Below are 24576 nucleotides of genomic sequence, written 5' to 3'. Positions count from 1 at the left end.
AGTTGAACTAATGCAGATATCCAGTGAAATTTCTTTAGTCTACAGTTTACGCCCTTTTAGCGTCTGTCCGCCTTCAAAGTTGTGCCTTGTTTGGATTGAACTGTTGATACACTGTCATAACATGACTCAATTGGCTTTAGTGCCGACAGTGCATTAACTTTATCAGAAATACAGCTTAACAGTTGCCCAAGGTCATGCAGAATGAAAGAGGGCTGCATAATAAAAAAACTAGGCATGAAGCAGGCCAAAATTACGAAAAACAACAAGAAGTTTAATTATTTAGCCATTTGCCTAATCAAACATTAAAAACATGAAATGCCAACCTTTTGTTTGTGTGGTTTTTGTACGTCTGAGATATCTGCTGTAATGAACAGGGTCTCCAAAGCAACTGTGGGAGGCTGTTAACAGCCATATCATAGTATAGTGACGATTGAAGTTATGATTAAAATTATTTTTGTTAAATTTTTCGTATTGAGGTGTTTCGGGGTTCCAATCAACATGCACCAATCAATACCTCCAATCGCAACGCTCGGTGCCGCCGCTCCCCTACTATACAGGTGTTTGCGATTTATGGTTGCCTTAATGCTGGACGACTGAGCGATTGGTGAAGTTTGACTTGTCATATATATGTCGGCATTACGACCAGTGCAGTGGTGGATGTCTGTGCATTTATTCTGCTTATTTTTGGTGCCTCAATTCAGCTCTGAATGCAGCAATGTCTCTGGTTTTCATCGTTGCGGTCTGCAGAAATGTGCTCCATACAAATATTTAGCCGTTACAAAAATTTAGTTTCCCTTTGGTTTCCTTCACTAACCACCGGGGGCTTCACAAGAATGAGAATAAAAAAAAAGCGGGTCCCTCAGTTCACCTTCTTTTTGTTGACCCACCTGATAGTACTTCTCGAGCATCCATACTGCTGCCCTCTGTATACTGAGCTGGCCGACTGTGTAGCTCCGGCTCTGGCCATCGGGTGACCGCACAATCTTCACATAGTACTGTGGCTGCAGCTGTCGTATTTCAACAAGAATGACAGCCATGTAGTGAATGAACAGGAGGGAGTCCACCAAGGAGAGAGCGAACTGCACTATGCTCAGGTACGTCAACTCGTAGTCCTGGTGGCGTCGCTCGTAGATGCGAACACAGAAGAACAGCCAGTATGAGAAGATGAACACAAAGACCAGGGCGAGCACCACTGCTCTCAGGATGAATATTCGTGGCATTGTTGCACGAGGCCTTCGCACGAATAGAGCCCAAGTGGCAACCGCGAGGATAAGCAGCTTGAATGCGAAGCTGATGAGAAGGCCGTCACACTCTGGTCCACACTTTTGCACTTTCCACTCTAGAATTTCGATTCGTGGTAGCGCTACCATCACCATTGGAGAAAGGAATGCCGCTAAGGACAGAATGCTCGTCAGCACTGTCCCGGCCCACATATGGCAGCGAAAAAGCCCTCCGGGTGTGCCTTCTGGATCCCTGCCGAGCCTCGACACGTCCTCGGCGCTCATCGAACGCTCGCTCGTGTTTCCCGTGATGGCAGTCGTGTTGTCGCCCCAATTATCATCTTGCGGCAGAATCTGCACCTCGATGACCTCATCCCTTCGATCGCCAACCTTGACCTGCGTGGGACACGACCGAGTGGAGCGATGCGAGTGCCTCCGGCTGGCACGGTACGACTGCTGGGGACCGTCCTCTTGCTTTTGCTGTTGCTGCTGCCGCTGTTGGTGGTGCTGCTGGTGGTGGTTCTGGATGTTGTTGCTGTGGTTATGGTGTCGGGAGGACGACGACCTCCGGGACCGCTCACTGGGGCCTGACTTGACTGATTCATTGTCGTGTGACATCTTGAAGTTCGGTGGCAGCTGAATCCCACCGTGGATGTCCCCTGACCAGACGGACATGGCCAGGCCACCTGGTTGTCGCTGTCAACACAGCGTCTTCTGCAGCCTCAGCTGCACACCTGCGGTGGGCGAAGAAAAGAAACCCTTTCCTTAACACTTACTTTGAATCGTATACAAATCTTATTTGCTGCAACTTCCGCACAGGGGCGTGCTGTAGCTGTCAGGCTACAGTACGCCCTTACAGCACGGCCATGAACCACACCCAATTTTCACATAAATCAAACACTATGATCCAGATAATTGCACAAGTCGGTAAATATACTACAGCATCAATAATTAATAAAGGCAGGTGTTCCATGCATCACTTCCAGAGCAACATACTATGAGAATGCAGCATAAAAAAAAAAGAGATTTGAAAAAAAAAAAAAGATGACCTGACATGTATATATGTCGTGTTCCTTTAAAAATCTCAAGTGGTTCGGAAGTGCTTTGATAGGAGCTAGTTGGTGTGAAACAAATGCGAAGTTTTACCATGGATATGCCTAACATGAGGATGAAGATTGATACAAGAACAAGACATGCAAGTTGCATGGTCTTTTTATATTCATTTCAGGGATGCAAATATTCAGTGGGAAAAAGAAACACTGAATCTTAACTGTGAAAATATACATTGAGGTGTGAATGTGCTGCTTGCAGTGATGATTGAATGAAACTACTGCTTTAAAGAAAAAAAATTTATGACACTAAGACTTCTACTGCCTTTATTTGCCCATGAACTCGAGTACAAACAGAAACACTTTGCTGCAGCTGACAAGACATTGAAGTGACTGACGAACTAAACTTCCATCTTGAGGGCAGTTGTTTATTCGGGAAAGTTGTAGGACATCACAATTTAGGGCATACCTACTATTTGCAGACCAAAAGTTTGACATAATTGGACATTTGCAATATTATAGGTGATATTGAAGCTGGCTTCACCTGGCATGCAGAATATGTGGCCTCTCTGTTATGTTAGACTGAAAATAGGTGTGAAAAAGAAGTGCTGAAATTAGTATGAGGGTGCTTTAGAGAATCTGATCAGGCGAATTGGTATGTCATCTTAAGTACATAAGTATAAGTACTTGAATAAAAATACGAGGACAGCAACCACAAGAGGATAAACCATGTATTGACGTTTCATTACCAAGAACGGTGACTTCGCTCACCAACTTCTGGTTTTCGTAGTTTTATTCATTGATTCTTCCCGACCAGACGGGTGTCATTAGAAACCTTGATTACAAGTAGGCTGCTCACTATTCGCATGTGGAATGTGATGCTTATTTGTGTTTTTTTTATTTATACAGAGGCACAAAATACTTTCACTTGTCCACACAAAGCACCGCAGTGACTGCCTGTGAGCTCCATGCAAAGCACATGAGGTAAAATATTTATATTCTGTTTTCTTGTGTATAAACAGAGTAAATAAACAGATAAGCTTCAAACATCGCTTACAAAGATAAGGTCCTCTGCTGGTGCATCTGAGATGATTGGATCTTACATATATCATCGACAAGATATTTAGTCACTTATACATCAAAGGTAGTTTCAGTGCGAAGTAACATAGTGGCTACTTTTTCTGTATGCCAGTCTTGATATCGCTACTAAAATTCCATGATAAATATCCGAAATTGTTTATTTATTTATTACACTCACCGGGGCCAATGGCCAAGGGTAAGTTCTTACAGAAAAAAAGTGAGTATAGTTAGATTGTACAAATAAATTTTATGTAATACAACTTCAGCTTACACATTTACATACTAATGCATATTATATAGCTGATATATCACAAAAGCTAATTATAAATTGTTAGCTAATGCAACAAAAAGCCAGCCAATATTACAATGTTATAATGGAAGAAGTGGCCATAATTATTATGAACAATGCTATGTGGAAGTGCACTTCTCTCCTTTGATGTACGAGCCAAAAATTAATGGAAAAAATTTTTGTGTCGCATGAAGGGATACCTACTTTATGATGGTGATCAATACATGGATATATGCTGTGTGCAGCATCAAAGTGATTTTTAGGCAGTGGGTAGTTGTGATGCCCTGTGACTTTCCCACATAAGCAATGGCCCTCGAGTGGGTAACTGAACTGTTAATTATAGCGAGTTCATTGTTATTTAGTTATGCCAGTGGCACTTCAACTGCAGCGAAGTGTTCCTGCCTTGATGTAGAGCTTGTGTGTGTAGGCGGCTGGAGCCTGCCAAGCATACTATTTTTATAACATATCTGCCTTGAAAAAAATTTAAGAACAGAAGGAAGAACAATCCTTATTGCATGTACGTTTTAAGAACAGTAGCGCAATTCGTCATAATGCGACCCAATAAAACCATTTTATGTTCTATAAAAACTTCATACCAAAGCACTGTTCATCCATGAGCATGACTAGACACCAATCCCTTATCACAATTACCTACTAGGTCATTGCTCGCAGAGCAAGGTGTTTTGGTTAGGTTTCTCTACTACGTACCCGAAGGTCGTGGGATGAAATCCCGGCCGCGGCGGCCTCGTTTCGATGGGGAAGAAATGCTAGATATATAGAGGCTTATGTACCATCCCCAGTGGTGAAGTTGCCCTGAACTCCCTCAATGTGGTTAAGGCCATAATGTCCCCGAAACGATAGAGTTGTCAATTGTTTCTAGCGGTACCTTCGCTGCTCATAGCCTGCGTTTCCAACAAACTATATATGTTATAACAACTCCATATATCATAACTAATATGAATATGAACTAGTTTTTTTGTGAGACACAACATTAGTCAGAACTGACAAGTAAGCGTGTGAAGAGGTTGAGGAGAGAATTTATTACAAGCAGCATAGAGAGTAAGGGACAGGAAGATGTAGCCACAGTTTTTGGCCACAAAGCTTTCATTGAACAGAGTGGCGGTGCCGTGGCAATAATGTTGCTGTGCTTGGCCCGGATAGCGGGAAAGTCATCTATCCGGAATTTGTGACAGCGGTGTGTCGCGCCGGGTATCGAACGCACGACCTCTGCCTCCGCAGCGCAGCACGCTACCGATGTAGCTACTGCACAGGCGCAGACTCGCCGATGTAATCGAATGAGTGCCCCCTCGTAAGTTCGATCAGACATCTATATTTTAAAGCGAAAGTCTCTACTAGGATTTACATGCACACTTCATGAAAGCAGCGTGCACAAGAGCTTTGACAAATTCAGTTTCAGCCGCAGCGCCACTACAGAACCATTCGCGACTTCTAGAACACAAGTTGTGCGACTTCAAATCTCGGAAGCCATGACGAACGCGAGATGGTTTTGCACGCCATCGGCAGGTGGCGCTAACGTCCTTGCAACAAAATATTAGAGCGCATCGGGCGAGGTTCGCTAGAGCCTGGCGCGTTTTTCTGATATTCTAGTGATATTCTAGTGAATCGATGATGAATATTCTATTCATGGTCGATTTAAAACGGCAAAGCTTGCACTAAGTCGCCCAAGCTTGAAACAGCAAACCTGGATGACTCTGAAGTTTAATCTGGTTGGTTCTAAGTTGTCGCTATGCTTTAGCTAAGCGATGTTAAATTGCTTTAGGGTTCTCGGCGCAGACAGGTTCAAGTTGATGAAACCACAGACAGTCACAGACACGACACGAATGTCCAAACTCCAGTTATCGCTACGGATGCCACAATAAACGCCAACTACAGTAAACCCCCCTCTTCTATTTTACTGCAGCCACGACCTAGGCTAACAACTTGCACATGTAATGATTAATTAAGACACATACAAAGAAAAAAAAACAACGGTAGGCTAAATTTGAACAGATCTCAGCGCGAAATTAAAATATGGTGCTTTGACTTTGATTTTCTCCTCCAAGAAACGAACTTAGAAAGTTAAGAGTAACAACATTACAGTTTTCAGAGAACGTTCACTCTAAATCAACGAACTGTTTCATTTCAGTGTCCTTTTACTAACGGCGCTGCTAAACTTGCAGTAAGGGCGGCGTCAGAATACTCACGCGCGTATGCTACGCATGGTAAAGTATGGAAAGGGAAGGGAAAGGCAATTGCAGGTGAGGAAGGAAATGAAGATTGATGATTTGATTGATTTGTGGGGTTTAACGTCCCAAAACCGCCATTTGATTATGAGAGACGCCGTAGTGGAGGGCTCCGGAAATTTTGACCACCTGGGGTTCTTTAACGTGCACCCAAATCTGAGCACACGGGCCTACAACATTTCCGCCTCCATCGGAAATGCAGCCGCCGCAGCCGGGAATCGAACCCGCGACCTGCGGGTCAGCAGCCGAGTTAGCCACTAGACCACCGCGGCGGGGTGAAGGAAATGAAGAGGGGCTAGTGCAAACGTGGATATATATATATATATATATATATATATATATATATATATATATATATATATGTATGTATATATATATATATATATATATATATATATATATATATATATATATATATATATATATATATATATATATATAATATATATATATATATATATATATATATATATATATATATATATATGTATATATATATATATATATATATATATATATATATATATATATATATATATATATATATATATATATATCGCACGTATAGGCATACATTCCAGTCGAGCAAACATTGTGACCGTACTATCTCCTCATGCGTTCTCATTAATCAACCCCCTTCATTTTGTATCAAATGCGCTGCCGCGCCTTTCGGTATAGTTTACGGACCGTGACCTCACGCTCGCATTGTCCGCTTCAACGGTCAAACGGCCCTGCAGAGATAGGCCGCCCCGTTATCGCGAACGCAATCGCGAAGAAGCACGATTATGATGAAAATAAGAGCTTCATGTCGAACGCAGCATTATCTTCTGCGTAATCGTACACAGCTGGAGCTTCTTGAAAGTAGTACTAGCAGTCTCGCGCCAATTTTTTGAAGCTCACGTGATCATAAGCGCTTCTGCGTGCCCAAATGGCGGGCTGCGCGTTGCGCACGGGAGTTCGCGCGCTTTCGGGCGGCAAACGACAGTCCCCAACTTTTATTATTATTATTATTATTATTATTATTATTATTATTATTATTATTATTATTATTATTATTATTATTATTATTATTATTTCACCTATCTTCTCTTTACTTCCCTGCTATATTTCATTCCCCAGGCCCCCTCCATGCGCCCACCTGTTGAGGTCAGGCACTGCGCCGTGCTCCCGACCGGGTTGCAGAAATTAGGCGCCTTTTCTCATCTTCCAACCACTACCACCACTACCAGTTGAGGTGTCCTCGTAAGTCACCGGTAAGCACTTTTGTCTACACTTCTTCCATTCATAACCACTTAAAGAGGAGCGCACGTTAAGAGGCCCTCTGCTACACTGAACACCGTCAGTGCGTGCGCTGGAGGAAGGGGCGCTCTTATAACGTAAGGGATGTGCGAATGATGAATTTCGGAACCGAACCTAATCAAACACAAATAGAATAGTGCACGATGACGTCGAATTGAATACGAATAGTAATCAAATACTGTTGGAGTGCTAGTCGAATGGTATGTAAACAATTTTCAAAACAGCCTTAAAAGAACTTGTTGTAGGGATAATTGGTAAAACATTTCAAAAAATTAATCTGAACGGAAACGCACGCGCTGTGCGTGTTTAATGCCTGGATGTGTGTGTGCGTGAATGTGTGGGGTCTCTGCGCTCAAATTTTTTTACAGACAGTATTAAAACACTACGACACTTTACTGCAAACAAATATTCCCACACTTTCACCAAATACCATTACCGTTAGTTTCAATCGACTAGAAATATTACAATTACGAAAACTAAGGTAAGCCTGCATACAGCAGAAACTATAGAGCCTTCGTATAATATTCTGTAACTGTATGTTCAAACATAGCATTCACTGACGTTGTCAATGTGAGACTTTGGCGTTTCATTTTAAATAAAATTGCGACACGAAATGTAAGCAATCTTAAACCAGACACCACGGACAAAGCTAAAGATGTAAAGAAGCTGATCAACCTTTCGTCACAACACGGTCTGCGCATCGAAAGCATGAAACAATCGGCGTATAAACCTGCATCTGAAAGGAGAATTTACGCAAACGCAACACCCGCATCTGTTGTTAGTCATGAAGCTGCTGGCAACTATTACAAAATGAAGACAGGAGCTGATTAATGTGATACAGCTTCAGCATAGTGAAAAACGAGCAAGAGTGGAGTTTTCAGAAGAAACTCCTCGTTCATCCAGCAACCAATATAGTGTCGGCAGTCTCGTAAAAGCTTGGGCTGCGTGCAGATCGCTTTAAGGATTAAAATAGGGAGAATGACTCTTAGCTGTTCCAAAGTTTCGTTTGTTTTTGGTTTTCTCCCGTCGGTGCTGATTATTCGAAGAACGTTCGGTTTTTCGAATACTTTCAAATACGTACTATTCGATTCGACAATCAGATCGAATGCTGCACTATTTGTTTCGTTATTCAAAATTTTTGAATATTCGCAAGCAATAAGGACACCTTGCAGGCCAGATCGTAGCGGCGTAGTTCTTCGATGCTACCGATGCTCTGTGCAGAGCGTCGCTCTTGGCTGTTGCTGGCGCTCTGGTAAGGCTGTGAAGGTAACCACAAGAAAAAAGTGAGTAGAAAAAAAAAGGCCTCTGTGGGTAACCCCCAGCTGACTGGACGGGGACCACATACTAACATATTTTCACAGAGTGGTCCCATATCTTTCGAGACCACAGTTTCTATGTACCCCTGGTTACAACCTGATTTTGGAAAAAGAAAGTAATTGATTACCGGTAATGAACTACAAGAAAATGTAATTCAATTACGCAAAACTTTACAGTTTCGTCAACGTAATTGATTGTGTTACAAAATTACAAGAAGATTCAGTTGATTACAAGTAATCGATTACTTGTAACGGTTACGTATAACTTTGCATGGTCCATAGCGGAACACGAAAAATAAGTAATAACACCATGTAAGTAGGGACGCATTCAAGTTATACGTGATTACGACAACGAAAAAATCATGCGATCAATTAGAGAGCTATAAAAAATTGTGTTTGATGACAACCGTGCATTCACGAGCAATTTGTTATGTACGAGTAGGCTAATTTCATTTCATGGGCATTAACACCGCAGTGGAATGGCAGCTGCTAGCACTTAACGTTGCGTGCGTATGGGAGGCACAGCTCGCCAGCTCTGACCCAGAGGTGCAGCTTGCACTTCTGCGTCACGTCATACAGACGGCGGCAGCCAGTGGAGCCCTGGACTTGGGGCCCCACCCATCAAGCTTATGACCTCTGTCCCAAACCCTTGCAAATAAAGTTTTTCCTTCCTTTTCCTTGCGTGCGTCGTCCACCGACGTTAACAACGCAATCTCTCTACGCTATAGAGCTATTTGCTTGCAAATCTTCCAGCTTTCTCCTGACGAGAGGTTAAGGACGATTAAATAATATTATACGGACACGCCATAGTTGTTGTTTACAAACAAGCATAACAACTACTAATCGTATACTTTCAACGAACATTATACCCATTTCGATCATCTATACCGACCGTAATCGAACCCACGACATGCACCTTTTATCAATGCTGATCCTCTCCGTTAATTATTCGACACACGTGAATTTGTTAATCGGAAACGAGACTGCCTGCTTAGCTCGCAGTGTTGGAGCACTCCATGGTAGTAATCCGTGCTGGCCGGCCATATATATACATAAAGCATTTGTGCTTCCGCGTAACTATTATTTCTGATTTTTATGGCATAGTCTGTTGCTAAACCTATTCGTGTGTTCCACATCCGCCCATCTCCCCGTGACGGACCCAAACGTGGACGGACAAGCCTCGACTCCTTAAGGTAAGATCGCCCTTAAGCCATCGCGTAGTTACACCTTTCGCCATTGACCCACTAAGTATTCGCGCATCGCAGCACGCTTGAACAGACCGCACGACGCCTGCATGCATATATATACGAAATCAAAGCACACACAATGCATCCACAATGAAGCGCTGCGCACCCTTTGAAGGTTGCTAACGCATTGTTATTGTTTTATAGGCGATGACGGCGCCACCATACGCGTGCTTCAAAGTGCCGTTCCTAGCCCTTCCAAACACGTGTGCGCCCCGGCCACGTTCATACGCGACGGGCATTATATGAGGTCATTCTTCATCTCCCGCCTATGTATACGAGTGTGTACTGCGTGCGAGACGGCGATGGGCCGGCCTGCCGTTCCATTAGGAGTAAATCGCCCGACTGCATGGCAAGACGAGACGAGGTGCCCAGGAAGATGCGTTGCAACGAAGCGGTTGGGGCGCGAGCACAGTGGACCGCAGAGATGGACGCCCTTTCGGATGGACGACGAGATTGCGCCCAGCTATGCCTGCCACTCAGGAAGGAGATCATCGCCGAGGCGAGGGAGCTTCAGACGCTATCGCGCAGCCTCGTGTGAACCTGTTTTCTTCGAGCCCCGCGAAACGCATGCTGCCCCAAAACACCGTTGCGCGCGAGTATACACTATACAAAGCCGCGCCTAGTTTCTGCAATATCTGGGTATTTCTCTGTTTACATCCAACAGCAGCTATCGGAGCCGAAGTCGTGGGAGCGGTCACGTTCAATCATCACGTTCTATAGTTCAAGCGTTAGAGAAAACCGATCAGTTTCTGCTGGTAGTGTCGCCGATTTTTCATCACCACGATTATGAATTGTCTTCGACTGCTCACAATCATCGTCCACTTATCGGAGAGCCTTCTTTGCGTCACGTGCTCCCGGCCCTTATCGGATGAGAAACTTTAGGCTGCATGGAAAGATATGCCGATGAGTGCCAATTGAGATTTCTGAGAGAGGCAAGCTTAGATGTTCGTCTTTAGAGCATATGTACTGTACTTAAACAGCGCAACCAACTCGCCTTTGCATCTCAACCAACTCGCCCAGCCTGCCATTCTATACCGTTCAGTATGCAACACGTGTTGGGATGTGATGTGAAGCGCGTATTGTTATCAGCTCCATACCTCTGCCGGGATTTTACGTCCCACGATACCGATGAGAGACACCGTATAGCGGAGGGCTCCGGAAATTTCGAGCCGACGTCGGTTGTTCTTAACTGTGCCCCGACATCGCACAGCACACGGGCCGCTGTCATTTCGCCTGCATCGAAGTGCGACCGCTGCAACCGGGATCCAACCCGCGACCTTCGGATCAGCATTCGAGCACCGTAACCGTTGATTCACCGCGGCGAACCTCTGCCGCTAAGTTTTCCCGTCATCCCGGTGGGGAACAGCTGCAGGCTGCAAGTCACGCTTTCCAGACAGCGGCGCTCCTTTTTCAGTATCTCCTTTAAATTAGGCAGCGCCAAAACATGATGTCAAATGTCCTTTCTCTCAGCGAAGATGGCAGCCCCCGTAATTGAACGGCGATAATAAAACTACGAGTAAGATAATTGCAAAGAAATGTTCCTGCGACGAAACCTGGTCCGGCAGCAAAAAAGCGTTCGGGCGCATTTCCAATCCGTTCGACGTCCTTTTTCTGCATGCATTACGTTGAATTCCGCATGAAATCTAAACGCCCTCCCTCTCACCCCCTTCGCTCTCTTAATTGTCAAATTTACATATATGTCCCGTTCAGGGAAAACGCAATGAAACGCCTAGTATTTGCTCACACAGACAGCAGATCACAAGCACCACTACTTCACAGCACGAAGCCCCAAGCTAGCCGGAGTGTTGACGATGGAGCGAAGCAATCCTAAGGTCCATAATGTCTACATTGAAGTCGCCGACAGGTATAAAGGACGGACAGATGAACGGACGGATGGACGGCCAGATGCACGGAAAGAGTGCGGTTTATTATACGCGCTATATATACGCTGAGTAGACGGTATTCCGGACAAAATTTTCCCACTTGCGCTTCGACTGTACGACGGCGAGCCTCAACGGCAACGGTCGAACATTGTGAGCATCTAAGGAGCTTCGCTCCTGAAACCATGCACAATCAGAAACTGCGCCAGCGGTCGACGTAGATATGGAAAAACGCAACTGTTCTTCTAGCGACTCTCGGTCGACGTTTAGCGACGCGACGTGGTGATATATCTGCCAGCTAGACCGAGGTAAATTCACGCCGCTGGACGTCGTCTACGCCGTTTCACGCATGCGACGCGGCGGCTCGACAGCAAAAAAGCGACGCCTCGGTGCCTTGAAATACTGCCGACGTCCCCCGCAGGACGCCGCCTGGAGTGTGTCTCGGCGTTTCGTCATTCTCCTCGCGGTGCTGCTTGCATGGCCTCGCTGTACCCGTGACGGATCTCTGAGCGCTTCCTCGGAGCACAAAGGCGACGTGGCGCAAGCGCGTATGCTCATCAACGTTTTCTACGACCGCGCGTCTCTATGTATCACACTCTGGCGCCGGACAATGCGTACACAAATCCCCGTGTGTATACGTAAAGTTCTAAAGACCTCCCTCCGCGTTCCGGACTCGCCGGGGTGGCACATTTCGGGGTGTCGAGCGCGTTTTGTCGTCTTTACGCAAGCTCATCATGCTGGCTTCATTCTTTCATTGTTGTCCACCGACCAGTGCGCGTTCTTCCCAAATGTATAACAGACAAAAAAAAAGGCGTTCTGTTGGCTGAGCAGAAAATAGGATTGTAAAAAAAAAAAGAAAACAAAGTAGAAGCCTGACAGTTACGGATGCTTCGAAATAGCCGAGGAAGCACAATGCTCACGAAGCAAACACGGCGCAACACTCGCAAAAACACGAGCACACGCCGGTCGGACGAGCGGCCTCATCTCGGTGAGCTGCAAGCGGGCTTTGTTTCGTATTCAATTTTCTTTTTTCTTTCTGCGGACGTCGCAATTAGCGATGACAAAGCAGCGCCGGCACGGGCAATTCATTCGCCGCGGGTGGCACTGCAATTATGCCGCTGATAAAGTGGCGTCATCGATTCAGGCCGGCGTTACATAATTCGTTATTCGGGGATAAGGATAAAATAAAAATGTCGTTCAAACTGTCCACGAAATTTCAATAAACTCGTTGTTACCGGGGCAGACAGCAACATGCGATGCGACATTTCAAAATTACGCAAGACGGTGCGTTGTCGAAATTATGCCATGGGTAAGTCTTCGCTCACACAAAGTAGGGGGTGAAATTCACGACGAAGAGCACGAGAGAGATGCTTGCCATTGGCCAACTGTATTTGAAAAATACCTGTTTGACGCTACGACTGGTTATACCATGTGCTTTTGCAGGCAGTTCCAGCGTAAGTATAGATGCTTTTTTTTGTTAACTAACTTGCAAGTTGTGCCAATTTCACCAATTATGCTCGTTTTTTGCTCTTGTTTTGTAAGTGCTCCTTGGAACCATGTGCCTGCTTTTGCTAATGATATGGCCAGCGTCGTAACTAGAAAAGTTGTAACTTCAGAGGAGTTCCTAAAAGCAAGAGCCAGGCGATCGGAATCATAAAGTGACTTACAGCTATTACGAACGATGAAACTTGGGAATCAGGCACCTTTGGTGTCTTCGCCTTGGTGTATTCGTACTGAGTTTCAACGTAGGAAAACTGGACAAGCACTCACCATTGCACAAGTAAAAATAATAGATTGCCGTATTAACGTTTCCCCCATTTTTTTTCGCTCCCAAGAAGGCAACTGATTGCAAACTATACATGGTTCCTCGAGCAAGGAGTCTGCGCACTAAGATTAGGCCGAGTTCTCACTCGAATCCCCATTTGAGTGAAACAACAGTTCACATTTTCCTGTCTTTACGATATGTCCCACGATTACGCTTTTCGTAAAGTTGTAAAACTAGCATAGTAAATTTATTTAAAATTCATATTCCAAAAATACGAAAGAAAAAATAACTACCCAGGCCACACAGATGGATAACCACCGAAGCTGAAACGTGCTGTCCTAGTGTTCACTACGAACTGGGATATGTCGAAGTGTTTAGCTTTTGATTTCTCTATTATCAAATTTTAAGAGAAGCATGCTTCAAGCTTGGCGCTTGGTGACGTTAGTTTGATCGATACTGACAAGGCGTAAAGAATATTGCTGATACCGATTTATAATGCAGGCGCGATCATGAAACTGAAAAGAAGCTAATGCGGACGCGGAGGCTCCTCGATAAAGCGAGCATGCTGACACCGCTACTTCATTCTAGTTTCTGCGCACTCAAGGACAAAATAAGCATTACGCCGGAGCTTTTCATAAAAAAAGAAATGGGGACAAAGTAGAGCTTGAATTTATTACTAGCGAAGCCAGCCGATCAATGGTAAAAATAGCTTATAGGAAATAGCCCCCCCCCCCCTCAACTTCTTCGTTTATAAATTCAACCCGCGTTTCACATGTTTCAGACACAGCTCGGTCTTTTTTCGATAAATCAACAACCCAGTGCATGGGTATACCATACTCTTCTTACACCGCTTTCCACAAGCAACACACACACACAAACACACGCACACGCACGCACGCACGCACGCACGCACGCACACACACACACACACACACACACACACACACACACACACACACATCGTAGACGAGACGCTCGACTGTATACACTAGAAGGTCGCGGAATGGCATCCCGGCGGCGGCAGCATTTTCGATGGAGTTGAAAATGTTTGAGGCCCGTGTACTAACATTTATGTGCACGTTAAACGCACCAGATGGTCGGAATTTTCGCAGCCCTCCACTACGGCGTCTTTTGCAACCATATCGTGGTTTCGGTGCGGAACCCCCCCAATTTATTATTATTAGATGTTCATGCAGGTATGCGTATGATGCACCTGCAGGATATATCTCCAATCACTTTAAATGGGTGAATGCATGCGCACCTTTTGTCTTTCACTTTCCTACTATCATCACTCGATTCTCGGTGCGGCCGTATGTCACATACACTGCTCACGAAATGAAACAGGACATAAAAAATAACTACTATATATATAACATGCACAGTCCCTCGAAATACGCACATCTTGTCGCTACGAATCAAGCTGCTCTTGGGTCTGATGTGAATATATATACGACGATTGAAGAAGGAAGACGCTTACTTCAGCAGCCAAATATGAAGCACGCCCCAGACAATGCACAAGCCAATATTACGCCTCTACGTCGCCGATGATAACTATCCTATCGAGTACGCACCGCTAGTAATCGTCTCGTTTTCTACGCGAGGCCGTCGGTTCTCTTTCGTGCGGGGCCGAACCAGGAGTGAGTCAGCGCGGTTAGCGCGACGGGTCGCTTCGCTCGAGACATTGCGGAGAAGCACCTTCCCCTTCGTGCAGGGAAAGATGCACACGTGTGCAGGAAGGTAATTGCGTGGCTCACCCCGGGTTCCCGAGCGGATCGATAGAGCGGAGACTGCAGGGGCCGCCCACTCACTACCGACAGGACGAACCGGTAGCGTGACATGGCACGTGCTGCGACGTTTGGTATAGCTGTGTTCGTGCCCTACTTTTTAAGGGGATGGATTCAGTATCGTTTGTAAGATTTACCATCTCTCGTATCGTCGAAGCAAGTCGTCAATAGGGTCCCGTAGCATAGTATACAAATATACCATACCGTGGTGGCCGCGAGGCATGTCGCTATATATTTTAAGCTGCAAAACCTGTATTAACCACTGCAACGTTATCATCCGTTAACCACTTTATAATTGGCTTTTTTTTCGTCAACATTAGTAGCTCTAAAAGTTTCTTAATAAATCCTGCCTAATAAGGCAATAAAGCAGAGCACATTATTCAGCAACGTGCGTTTGGTGACATCGTCACAGAGTGCGTCGGTACATTTTTTAAAGCTCTGGCTATAGAATTAGCTGGGGCTCCATATATAAGATTACATTACTGTAAAGCGGACTGTGAACAATGCAGTCTGCAACCACATTTGACGGTAGATAATTAAGCGCAGCTGCTACATCCGATGTTAGCTCGTTGCAAGCTGCTGGCCACCATTCTTCCAACCAGTGGTACGCCGAATTAAACGACCTCGTTGTGCCGTTAATAAAGCTGTTTCTATCTATATGTCAACCGCTTATGTGGAGCGTTTACTTACGGTATGCACAACCTGGTAGCTACCTAAAGGTCGTAGCAAGAAGTTTTACAGCGTTTGCATGTCTGCTGCATTAAAATTTACAACTATAACAGCCGGTATATATTTTCTTGTTTAAAGCACACAACGTGCGTTGTAAAGTTTTCAATGTCTATGTTCACCGCTTCCGGGTAGATCCCATGTCATGAGTCATGAATCGGGCAATCATCATGCCCTCTTGTGCCAATATTGTTACATAGCAAGTCAACGAGGCAACCACAAGGGCTCCCAGACGGCGGGCATGTCAACGGATGGATGGGAACAGTCAAAGTGTCTTTGGATCACTGAGAAATACTTCGCATTGAAAAAAGTACATAAAACTGCCCCGTAACCTATGGCTTATTAATTAGGCCAGGGATTAGGTAACACTACTCAGTAGATAATAAAAGTCCCCGAGCGGGATTACTCATTTTCCCACCATTATTCGTCGCAGCATTGGCAATTGCGAAGTAAGAAGCTTTTGCCCGAGGCTGTGACACTCAAATCCTTAGAAATCAAGCCTACAGTATTGAGGCAACGTTCCGGTTCATCGCGCATATAAAACAGAAGAAATGGGCGCAACGCCGGAGGGCATTCTAGTTTTGATACGCAACGCCATACTTAATCACACGCGCGCGTTTCGATGCGCCCAAACGTGCACTTTACAGCGCTGATGGCGCACGCGATTCAGAAACGACCGGACCGCGTCGCCGCGACAGCGTCCTACCCGCGGACGGGGCAAGCATTACGCCATTATTATCGTAATACCGGTGTGTGCCTCCTCCGTCGGGAGCTCGGCTTACGCACGCGATTAACCTACCCGCCGCGAATGCGAAGCGACAGCAGGCGTGGGTCCGCGCGACAGGCATATGCGCGGTGGCCGAGGCGTCGCCCTCGATCCAGGGCAAGCGCTTCGTTGTTTTCGTCTCTCGGGTGAGCATGTGTGTCTGCGATGCACCCTTGATATCCGTACACCCGCACGACTTAAGCCGGCGGACGAGATGAGAGAAAGAACCAGATACCACAACGAGAAGCAGAGAGGAAGTGCTGCTGGAGGGGCGCAGCTCAAAACGGTCGTTACCGGTTGTGACGCCGCGACGGCTGGGCGCGGCCTCTCGCGGTCTTCCGTCCAAGCCGAATGAGAGGTCGCTCCTCGCACGGCCGTATGCACTTGACTCGCCGGCGGCACCGCGAGTGTGCGATCCGCGCGCGTCACGAAGCGGACACGCAATGCGACGAGAAGACGTATTCATGGCGCTGCGTGTGCACCCAGAAACCGTGACGGCCGGCTTCGAGCGCACACTCGACAACGCTGGTATACACTTACAGGGAAGAACGAGCGAGCTCTTCACAAATGCTTTTGCAAACGCGCCCTCACACTGCGGACGTGCGCGGTCGTATGATCGCGATAGCGTCAACCAGCCTGTCTCGCAGAGAATGCGGTGATGGTGTCGGCGGTGCTGGTTGTGAGCGACAAACCTTGATGGGCGAAAAGAATCAGCATTCGAGCCGGAACCGAACCCAGGCATTCTGCGAGGCAATCAAGCATTGCGCCACGGAGCCACATTAATACTCGAAACTCCTTTAGAAAAAGACGCAACAGAGGCGTCCTGTCAGGTGTACGCGTGCGCACGGTTCCCTTTCAGAGAGAGGGGGGAAGGGACGAATGGTCGTTGCAGCCCCCCCCCTCTCTTTCTATCACGTCAATGTATTGGGCTGTCCGTAACGGAGCTGTCATCGCCATAGTTGAGCAGGGCTCTTGTATCACGATTGGGAACCGGTGTGCGAATAGTCGAAACTTCTTATGCGAGTCTACTAGCTACTTTACACAGCGGAATATCGCTTATCATATCATTTTTCGAAAGTCCGGAATCAGCGGACGACTCGCGATGAACGACGCCACTAGATTAGTTTAGTTAATAGTTTTTATGAAATGCCATGCTTCAATGGGACAAGCCACCTGTTTCACTGCTTTTACTTTGCTACCTTGATTTCACACTTGTCGGTATACACTCAAATTAATGATTCAGCTTATTTCAGTTAGCTGAGCAAACTTGCGCTTTTCCTACAAGTGAAACGATGTTTCGGACTTCGATTTATAGTTATAGGTATTCATTCCACCTTCAGGAGAAACTCTACGTATCCTATATACGGTCCGTACGCATTCACTGTGAACTATTTACTCTTCTAATGGGTGTAGCTCAAGAAGTCACCACACCCGTAAGTGAAACGCGAACACCTAATCGACGTAGCCACTGCGCTATTTAAGGAATCCGCACATCAGCTTCGAGTTTGTAATGTTCAGCCGGAGAATGCGACGTCGCGTAACCCTCCCATCAAAGGTAGCGGTCACTCAGGAGGACAGTGTCTGCATCCCCCATCCAGGGGCGTTGCCAGGGGGTGTCACACTGGGTACGTACGCCCCCCCCCCCCCCCCCACACACACACACACCCGAAATATCTTTAGCCGTGGCATAGAGAGCAGAAACTGGTCATTTTAAGAGAGAACCCCTCCCGAAATCAAGGTAATGTCCCCCCCCCCCCCCCCCGAAAAAAATTTCCAGATAGACACCTGTCCCCCTCCTCCCCTAGACGGTCTCGCAGCATTCACGAAAGAGAAGCCCCGAGCCATTTCCATGTCGGAATTTCCAAACTACACAATAACCTTGACGTAATCTTTCTCCAGAAACAAACTCATTGATAGGGTTAATTGTAGGCTGTATCGCCGAAAGTGTCGCAGTGAATTAGAGAGCCATCGAACATAGTGTTTTTTTACACGGCATTATTGAGTGTTCTCGTCATTATTGGCGTGCATTTTCGTAGAATAAACAGATAACTGATTTAAAAGAAAGAAAAACAAAAGCAAGGAAGAAATAAAAAAGAAAGAAAGGAGAGAGAAAACATTGTCATGGTGCAACGGTGGTCCACTTCTCGACGAGAAGAATGCGTTGTTAAAGAAATCACTATTTTCAATTACGCGAGTTCTTGTTTTTGATATTTGTATTTGTAATAAAATAAATAAATAAGTGAATAAATAAATAAAAACAGCGCTGCCCTTTCGTTACCAACGCTTACTCTCAACAGGACCGTCCGCTACGTCCACGAGTTTGGTCAAGTTCTTCGCGCAGCTGAGGCTATGGGGCCGGCCCAGCCTGCGACATCGCGCCCGGCAGCACGTACGACCCATTATAGCTAGAGAGAGCCAAATCAGTACAGATGAGTAGAGAGATTGGCCTCGAACTATACACTCACCCGGCGCTGAGGACCGCGCTGTTCATGTCCCAGAACCATTTCCGCGCCACCTAGAACAGTAATGCATGCTGCACTCCCGGGTCCTCTAAATTATGCGCGTCATTATAAACAAGAGTGACGACCGAAAAAGGGTCTATAAGGCAGCCGCAAAGAGGCTGTACAAAGTATATTCTCTTCCCCGGGGCAGTGCGTGCGTGTTTGTCCACGATGGGACACGGCAGCGCATTAGGAGGACGGCGCGCCCTTCTCAATCACGAGGCAAAGGGACGCCTGCAGGCTGTACGGCACACCCATACGGCGCCATGGCCGGTCTTCCGCACGGACGGCTAGGTCGGCGCGATAACGGACACCGCCATGCATCACTGTCCTATTCGAGGACCGCAGCAGTCGCGAAGCGCACGTGCGTGTGTGTGATGGCGGTCGATACAGCGGAAGAAGGACACGACACGGTTTGCGAAATGGGCGCCCCTCGCGGCTTTATACAGCAATACCCACTCAGAAGCCGCAGGAGTGTACAATTACACTTCGTCTCATTACCGTGTAGTGCGGTGGAACCCATCAGGCTGATTCGAGCCATTCACGCGAACCCACAAAGTTGTTTTGACATCCCTGAATGAGTCGTGTTGACCTGGCATAATGGCATAATTCCTGGTTTCGGCTTCATAAAGTTGCAATCTGTTTGAACACAGTCGATATATCCTAACAGATAATTCCAACGAATTATCGTCTACGGGTCTATTTGATGCGTCCGCAATGAACAGCCGTCTGTTACGCGAGGTTTATCCCAGGCGTCACGGAGCACATGGCATGTCAGGAGCGAAATGGTGCACACATACTCTGCGTCATTTGACGAAATCACGTGCCTGAAGGTTGTACGTGCAACATGTGAAGCAGTTTGTTGCTCTGCTAAACAATTTCGTTTTTTCGAATACCCAAGACATCCGCACTGTGAAAAGCACACAACCTTTGATTAAAACGGGCCGGTTGGAAAATACTGAGGCTTGAGAATTACATACCAGCATTACAAAATGAGCATGAGAGACCATACCAGTACCACACCTCTCTGTGAGCGCACGGTATTCATCATAAATGTGCAATATTCCGTCATTCGTAAATAAGTTCAAGTCGTCTATTCCAGCAATTCTGTTTATATATTATAACGTCTGAAATATACCTGTTTAATACTCTAATGACCGTTCTAGTAAAACGTACACTTTCTTCAGAACTGTTAGCTCAGCATCTAAGGACAGCTAGCATAATGCCGCACGGTTTTAGCATAGGCGTACGCATCACGCGTATAGTTCCGGAGTCGGGCGAGCAATTAGCGTCTACGCCTCTCTCTCCCTTGGGACCTCATCAAGGAGCCATCGCTAACGACTCCCACCGGTCTGCAGAGACCCGCCTGCTCAGTGACCAGGCGAAGGGCATATGTCAACTGTGACGAAGCACCCCTATGACCCACGTTGGCAGTGCGGCGGAATTGAACGCCGGTTAAGTCCGATACGGACGAGTAAGCCGGGTATTCGCGGGCAGACACTGTTCCATCTTCTCTGCGAAAAGCGCACAAACCGCGAGCGAGATGTCAGGCGCAATACTGCTCGGCGGTGGAACGCGCTAATGTATACGCCTCTGGAGGAACAAAGGAGCCATTATGGTGACTGTCCTATTCTGGGGTCATTTGCACGAAATGAAAAAAAAAAAAGAGAGCTTGACGATGACAGGAGATGTATGCACCTAATTAACACGGGTGTTGGGATAGCGATACTTCCGGACCGAATCGAAACTGCAACGAAAGAGACGTGCACCCATTTGTTTCGGTGGTAACAGTGTGAGAGAAGATGACCCGTGGCGTGACTGCGTCGGAACCCCGCGCTGCTCACTCACGCTGCATGCTCTTTTCAGGTGCTACCATTGCCGAGATCAAGCTTTTTTTTTTCTCAATAGGAAAATATTATACGGCCTCCGAATGTCGAATCAAAGGACGATTTTCGACATTTTCACCGATTCAACTGAGGAGACCTCCTTGACGATCGCACGATTCAGAGCGGCGCCATAACAGTGCGCACGCGATCAATCACGCGGCTGCTTTCGGTATTTCAAAGGCTTATTTCGTTTGTTTATTCATTTTGAGGCGCGGAAACCGGGACTATACGTGAGACGTACGTAACCACGAAAGAGGGCAGACTATTTTAGGAAGGGGTTTCAGCGGCGACATACCGTGCTATTAACCTTTGTGTTTTTACCTTTAACAGCTAAACAAACACTGTTACGGTAGACACGCGCACATGAAAATAGGTTGGTTGGTGCAAACCATGTTCCATGGCCTTATCAGTTCACGTCGCAATGTACAAAAGCAAGAAAACATCGGCCTAACAGTCCAAGATGGCGGCACCCAGAAGTCTTACGAAAAATAGTCTATACTGCGCACGAGGAGCAAGCAAGCTGATATCGAACAAAAACAAAAACAAAAAAGCTTGCCATAGAAGGAGCCGTATTTCAGGCACTCGCCGACGGTGCTATGTGATTGAAGACCACGCAACTGGCCGTGAAACTTGAAGACCGCGCAAGATGATGCAGCGAGTGATGGAGAGGAAAATGATAGAGTCATAAGCTTCGAGGAATGGCATGACATTGAATGAAAGATCACTCGGCGGTCTTCTTATAGTACAGTGAAGATTGATAGGAAGATCACGAGTTGCGCTGGCCGCGTTAGTCTAAAGGTGACCACGTTTACCACTGGGATACCAGCAACAGTGTATAAACTATGTGAATGCGGCTGCCAACTACCGCCCGTGGTGCAGTTTAAGTGAGCTGTTAGACGGGCGCTCGGTGGAGAGGTGAAAAAGACCTTAGCACTCAGCTTGAGATATTGATGGAGGTGGTCACGTGAAGAACACTAGAACTTAAAACGAAGACGCGATTAGGCGATCGTGTTCGAGATAGCAAAAGAAAGCAAAAAAAAAAAACGGCGTACGCCTCGAAGTTTTCCAGCCCTGTGTCTCTCGTGTACCCGTCTATGTGCGCTGTAGCCTTTCAAGACGAAACTAGCCCACCAAGCCATCTTCGCGAATAGCGATTTTCCATTTTGAATATTCAGACATAATCTACTCGAACGTATACTCATTGCACAATTATGTATTGACGTAGCATTATTCGAACAAATACAATGACCGCTTCATGTTTCATCACAAAGCATTTTTTGTTTTGGTGTTCAATTGACCATGGATGGATGGATGCTATGAGCGTCCCCTTTATAACGGGACGGCGACATGTGTGCCACCAGGCTCGCAAAAAAGAAAAACGAAAATAAATCTATTATTATGTTGGGCCCAATGCCTTATCAACTTCGATTAAACCGGTCTTTCTATAACAGAGAAAAATAAAAATTTGTGTTCCAGCTCTCTGCCTCTTCAGGCAGACTGACCTAATTTTCCCACTGTTTCTGTCCTTTATCTCTACTTTTCTGCCACCAACCGTCTCTTGCTTGCCTTTATCGCGGACATGTTCAGCTTTCCGTGTTTGTCCCTGAAAACCTCATGTAGGCATGTACCCACACGTCTACCTGGGGGGATATCATTTGCAGAAAAGTGAGCGCTCCCTACATGTAAACAGGAAAGCTTTGCTCATGCTTTTGGTTGCATTGCGGCAGTGTGTAGCGGTTCAGGTGCGCTTGTTTTGTAGCTTTAGTGCCGAAGACTCGTGTCTATTCTTGAAAGTGCGTGGTAAAGAAGGAAAACATCCGCTTCACGTTTGTATAAACGGCGCGGAAAGAGAATTCGTCGCGTTTCAGCCTGAACAATGACGCAAGTGAGCTGATACCTGCACTCCTGTATATCTCGACTGTTCGCCAGTTCATCGCGCCCGCTCCTTCAAGGAAGGACGCTATGTAAGACATTTGAAATTGACCTCTGAAACGCCTCACGATGAACTAGGTTCAGTGAGGGTGGCTTGCGGGCCTCGTCTGTGAGGAGGTCCGGCGTTTACGTGAAAACGGCTGGGTCTATCGTTATTATATGGGTCACATCGTTGGAACGCACTGCAACTGTGCTGCCGGAAGAGATATTTTTGAATATAGAATAGAGGGTACAACAAAAACTCCTAGTACACTCCCATATAAGCGTCCGTAGTTAAAATCACCAAAGTATCAAACGACGATGAAAATGATTATGCCTCAACACGCGAGTACCAGTATTTGGGCGAGGATGCACTTTCCTAACACTCAACATTACGCTTTCTTGACGTAATATGAGTTTCCCCGGTTGGAAATGCAGCTCCCACTATTGTGATTATTCAATTACCCGTGCTCCTATCTCGATCATGGTTCGCGCAGATACATGATAGCGCATCCTCGCGTACTAAAGGCAGCATTGTGCGGGCTGCCGTCTAAAAAGATCCGAGAATGTTAGCTCGGCACCCACGGTGAGCCGCGTGCGCCAAACTTCTCTGTTTCAATGAAGGTTTGCGCCAACATTCCACGTGCCGTTATACGAACATCTGTCTTTCGTGCACGAAGCCTCTCTAAGGCGAGCGTGTCAAAGTTCACACTCATTTCGCGGCTTAGATGCGAGAGAAACCAGCGCAAACTCCGGACAAGGTCGAAAAAAAAAAAAACAGAATCAATCACACACTGTCACCGGAAGTTTTAGTAGCTCTTTCTCGCACCTACAGACGAACAAGCATGCCCAGCTCTTCCGAATTTTTTTCTAGCTAAAATAATGCACGCAGTGTGTAGGCATATTCACCTATAACTATAAAATCAAAGCCTCTCAACCATGGCACACGAATGTACGACCGGCGGCCGGCCGAGCTCATCTTTTCCAACCAAAACCAAAACGCCTGCAGAGGGCGCTACATGGGCCGCTACTGCTCATGCGCAGTAGCCTTCCCGCAAATTGTCAGTTAGTGCAGACTTGTATGATAGTCTATCGAATGACGTTATTGCAGGAACGTTGTTGACACTTAAGATCAATCAACGCAATCATCCTATCACCATCGAACAATTTAGTGTTTCTCGAGATGCGCCGGTTACAGAGCACAGTGAATAAATCACCCTCACCCAAAACGCCGTCACCGATAGTTCACTTCACCGTTCGGGCACCCCCAATAGTTGGTCTTTTTTATAATAATAATCTGCAGGGTCGTATGTGCCGAAACCGCGATATTGTGAGCGCAGCATATATTAGTGACTCTTCTCAGTCGCCTCGACATCCTTTTTACCGCTACCTCATCAGTATCACGGCTGAAAAAAAAAAAAAAACAGCTAACTGGGGCTCGATTCGAATAAAGGGGGTCTTGATATTATGACCATGAGACACACCAAAGCAGTATGCTCCGGAAATTTTGACCAGCTGCATAGTGTTGTTAAATGTGCACTGACATCGTACGGTACTCGTGTCTCAAAGCATTTTGCCTCCGTCAAAATAATTGATTGATTTGTGGGGTTTAAC

General features: G+C 46.3%; 1 protein-coding gene across 3 annotated transcripts in view; it reads right to left on the bottom strand.

Annotated features, from left to right (window-relative positions):
* Vang (Strabismus domain-containing protein Vang) overlaps window positions 1-24576 on the bottom strand; it is a 154598-nt gene that overhangs the window by 13468 nt on the left and 116554 nt on the right. For 2 of the 3 annotated variants that reach the window (XM_037423567.2, XM_075893838.1), the window contains one exon: window positions 888-1954. In XM_037423567.2, the coding sequence (XP_037279464.2) occupies window positions 888-1895 (1008 nt within the window). In that variant the 5' untranslated portion in view covers window positions 1896-1954. Of the gene's footprint in view, window positions 1-887; window positions 1955-4346; window positions 5115-24576 lie in introns of those variants that run through there. The other variant, XM_075893839.1, reaches the window with a different exon arrangement.

Source organism: Rhipicephalus microplus, chromosome 4, assembly GCF_043290135.1.
Source record: "Rhipicephalus microplus isolate Deutch F79 chromosome 4, USDA_Rmic, whole genome shotgun sequence".
NCBI classification, from domain to species: domain Eukaryota; kingdom Metazoa; phylum Arthropoda; class Arachnida; order Ixodida; family Ixodidae; genus Rhipicephalus; species Rhipicephalus microplus.
The sequence above is the reverse complement of the archived record's forward strand: the minus strand, read 5'-3'. Positions and strand labels throughout refer to the sequence as shown.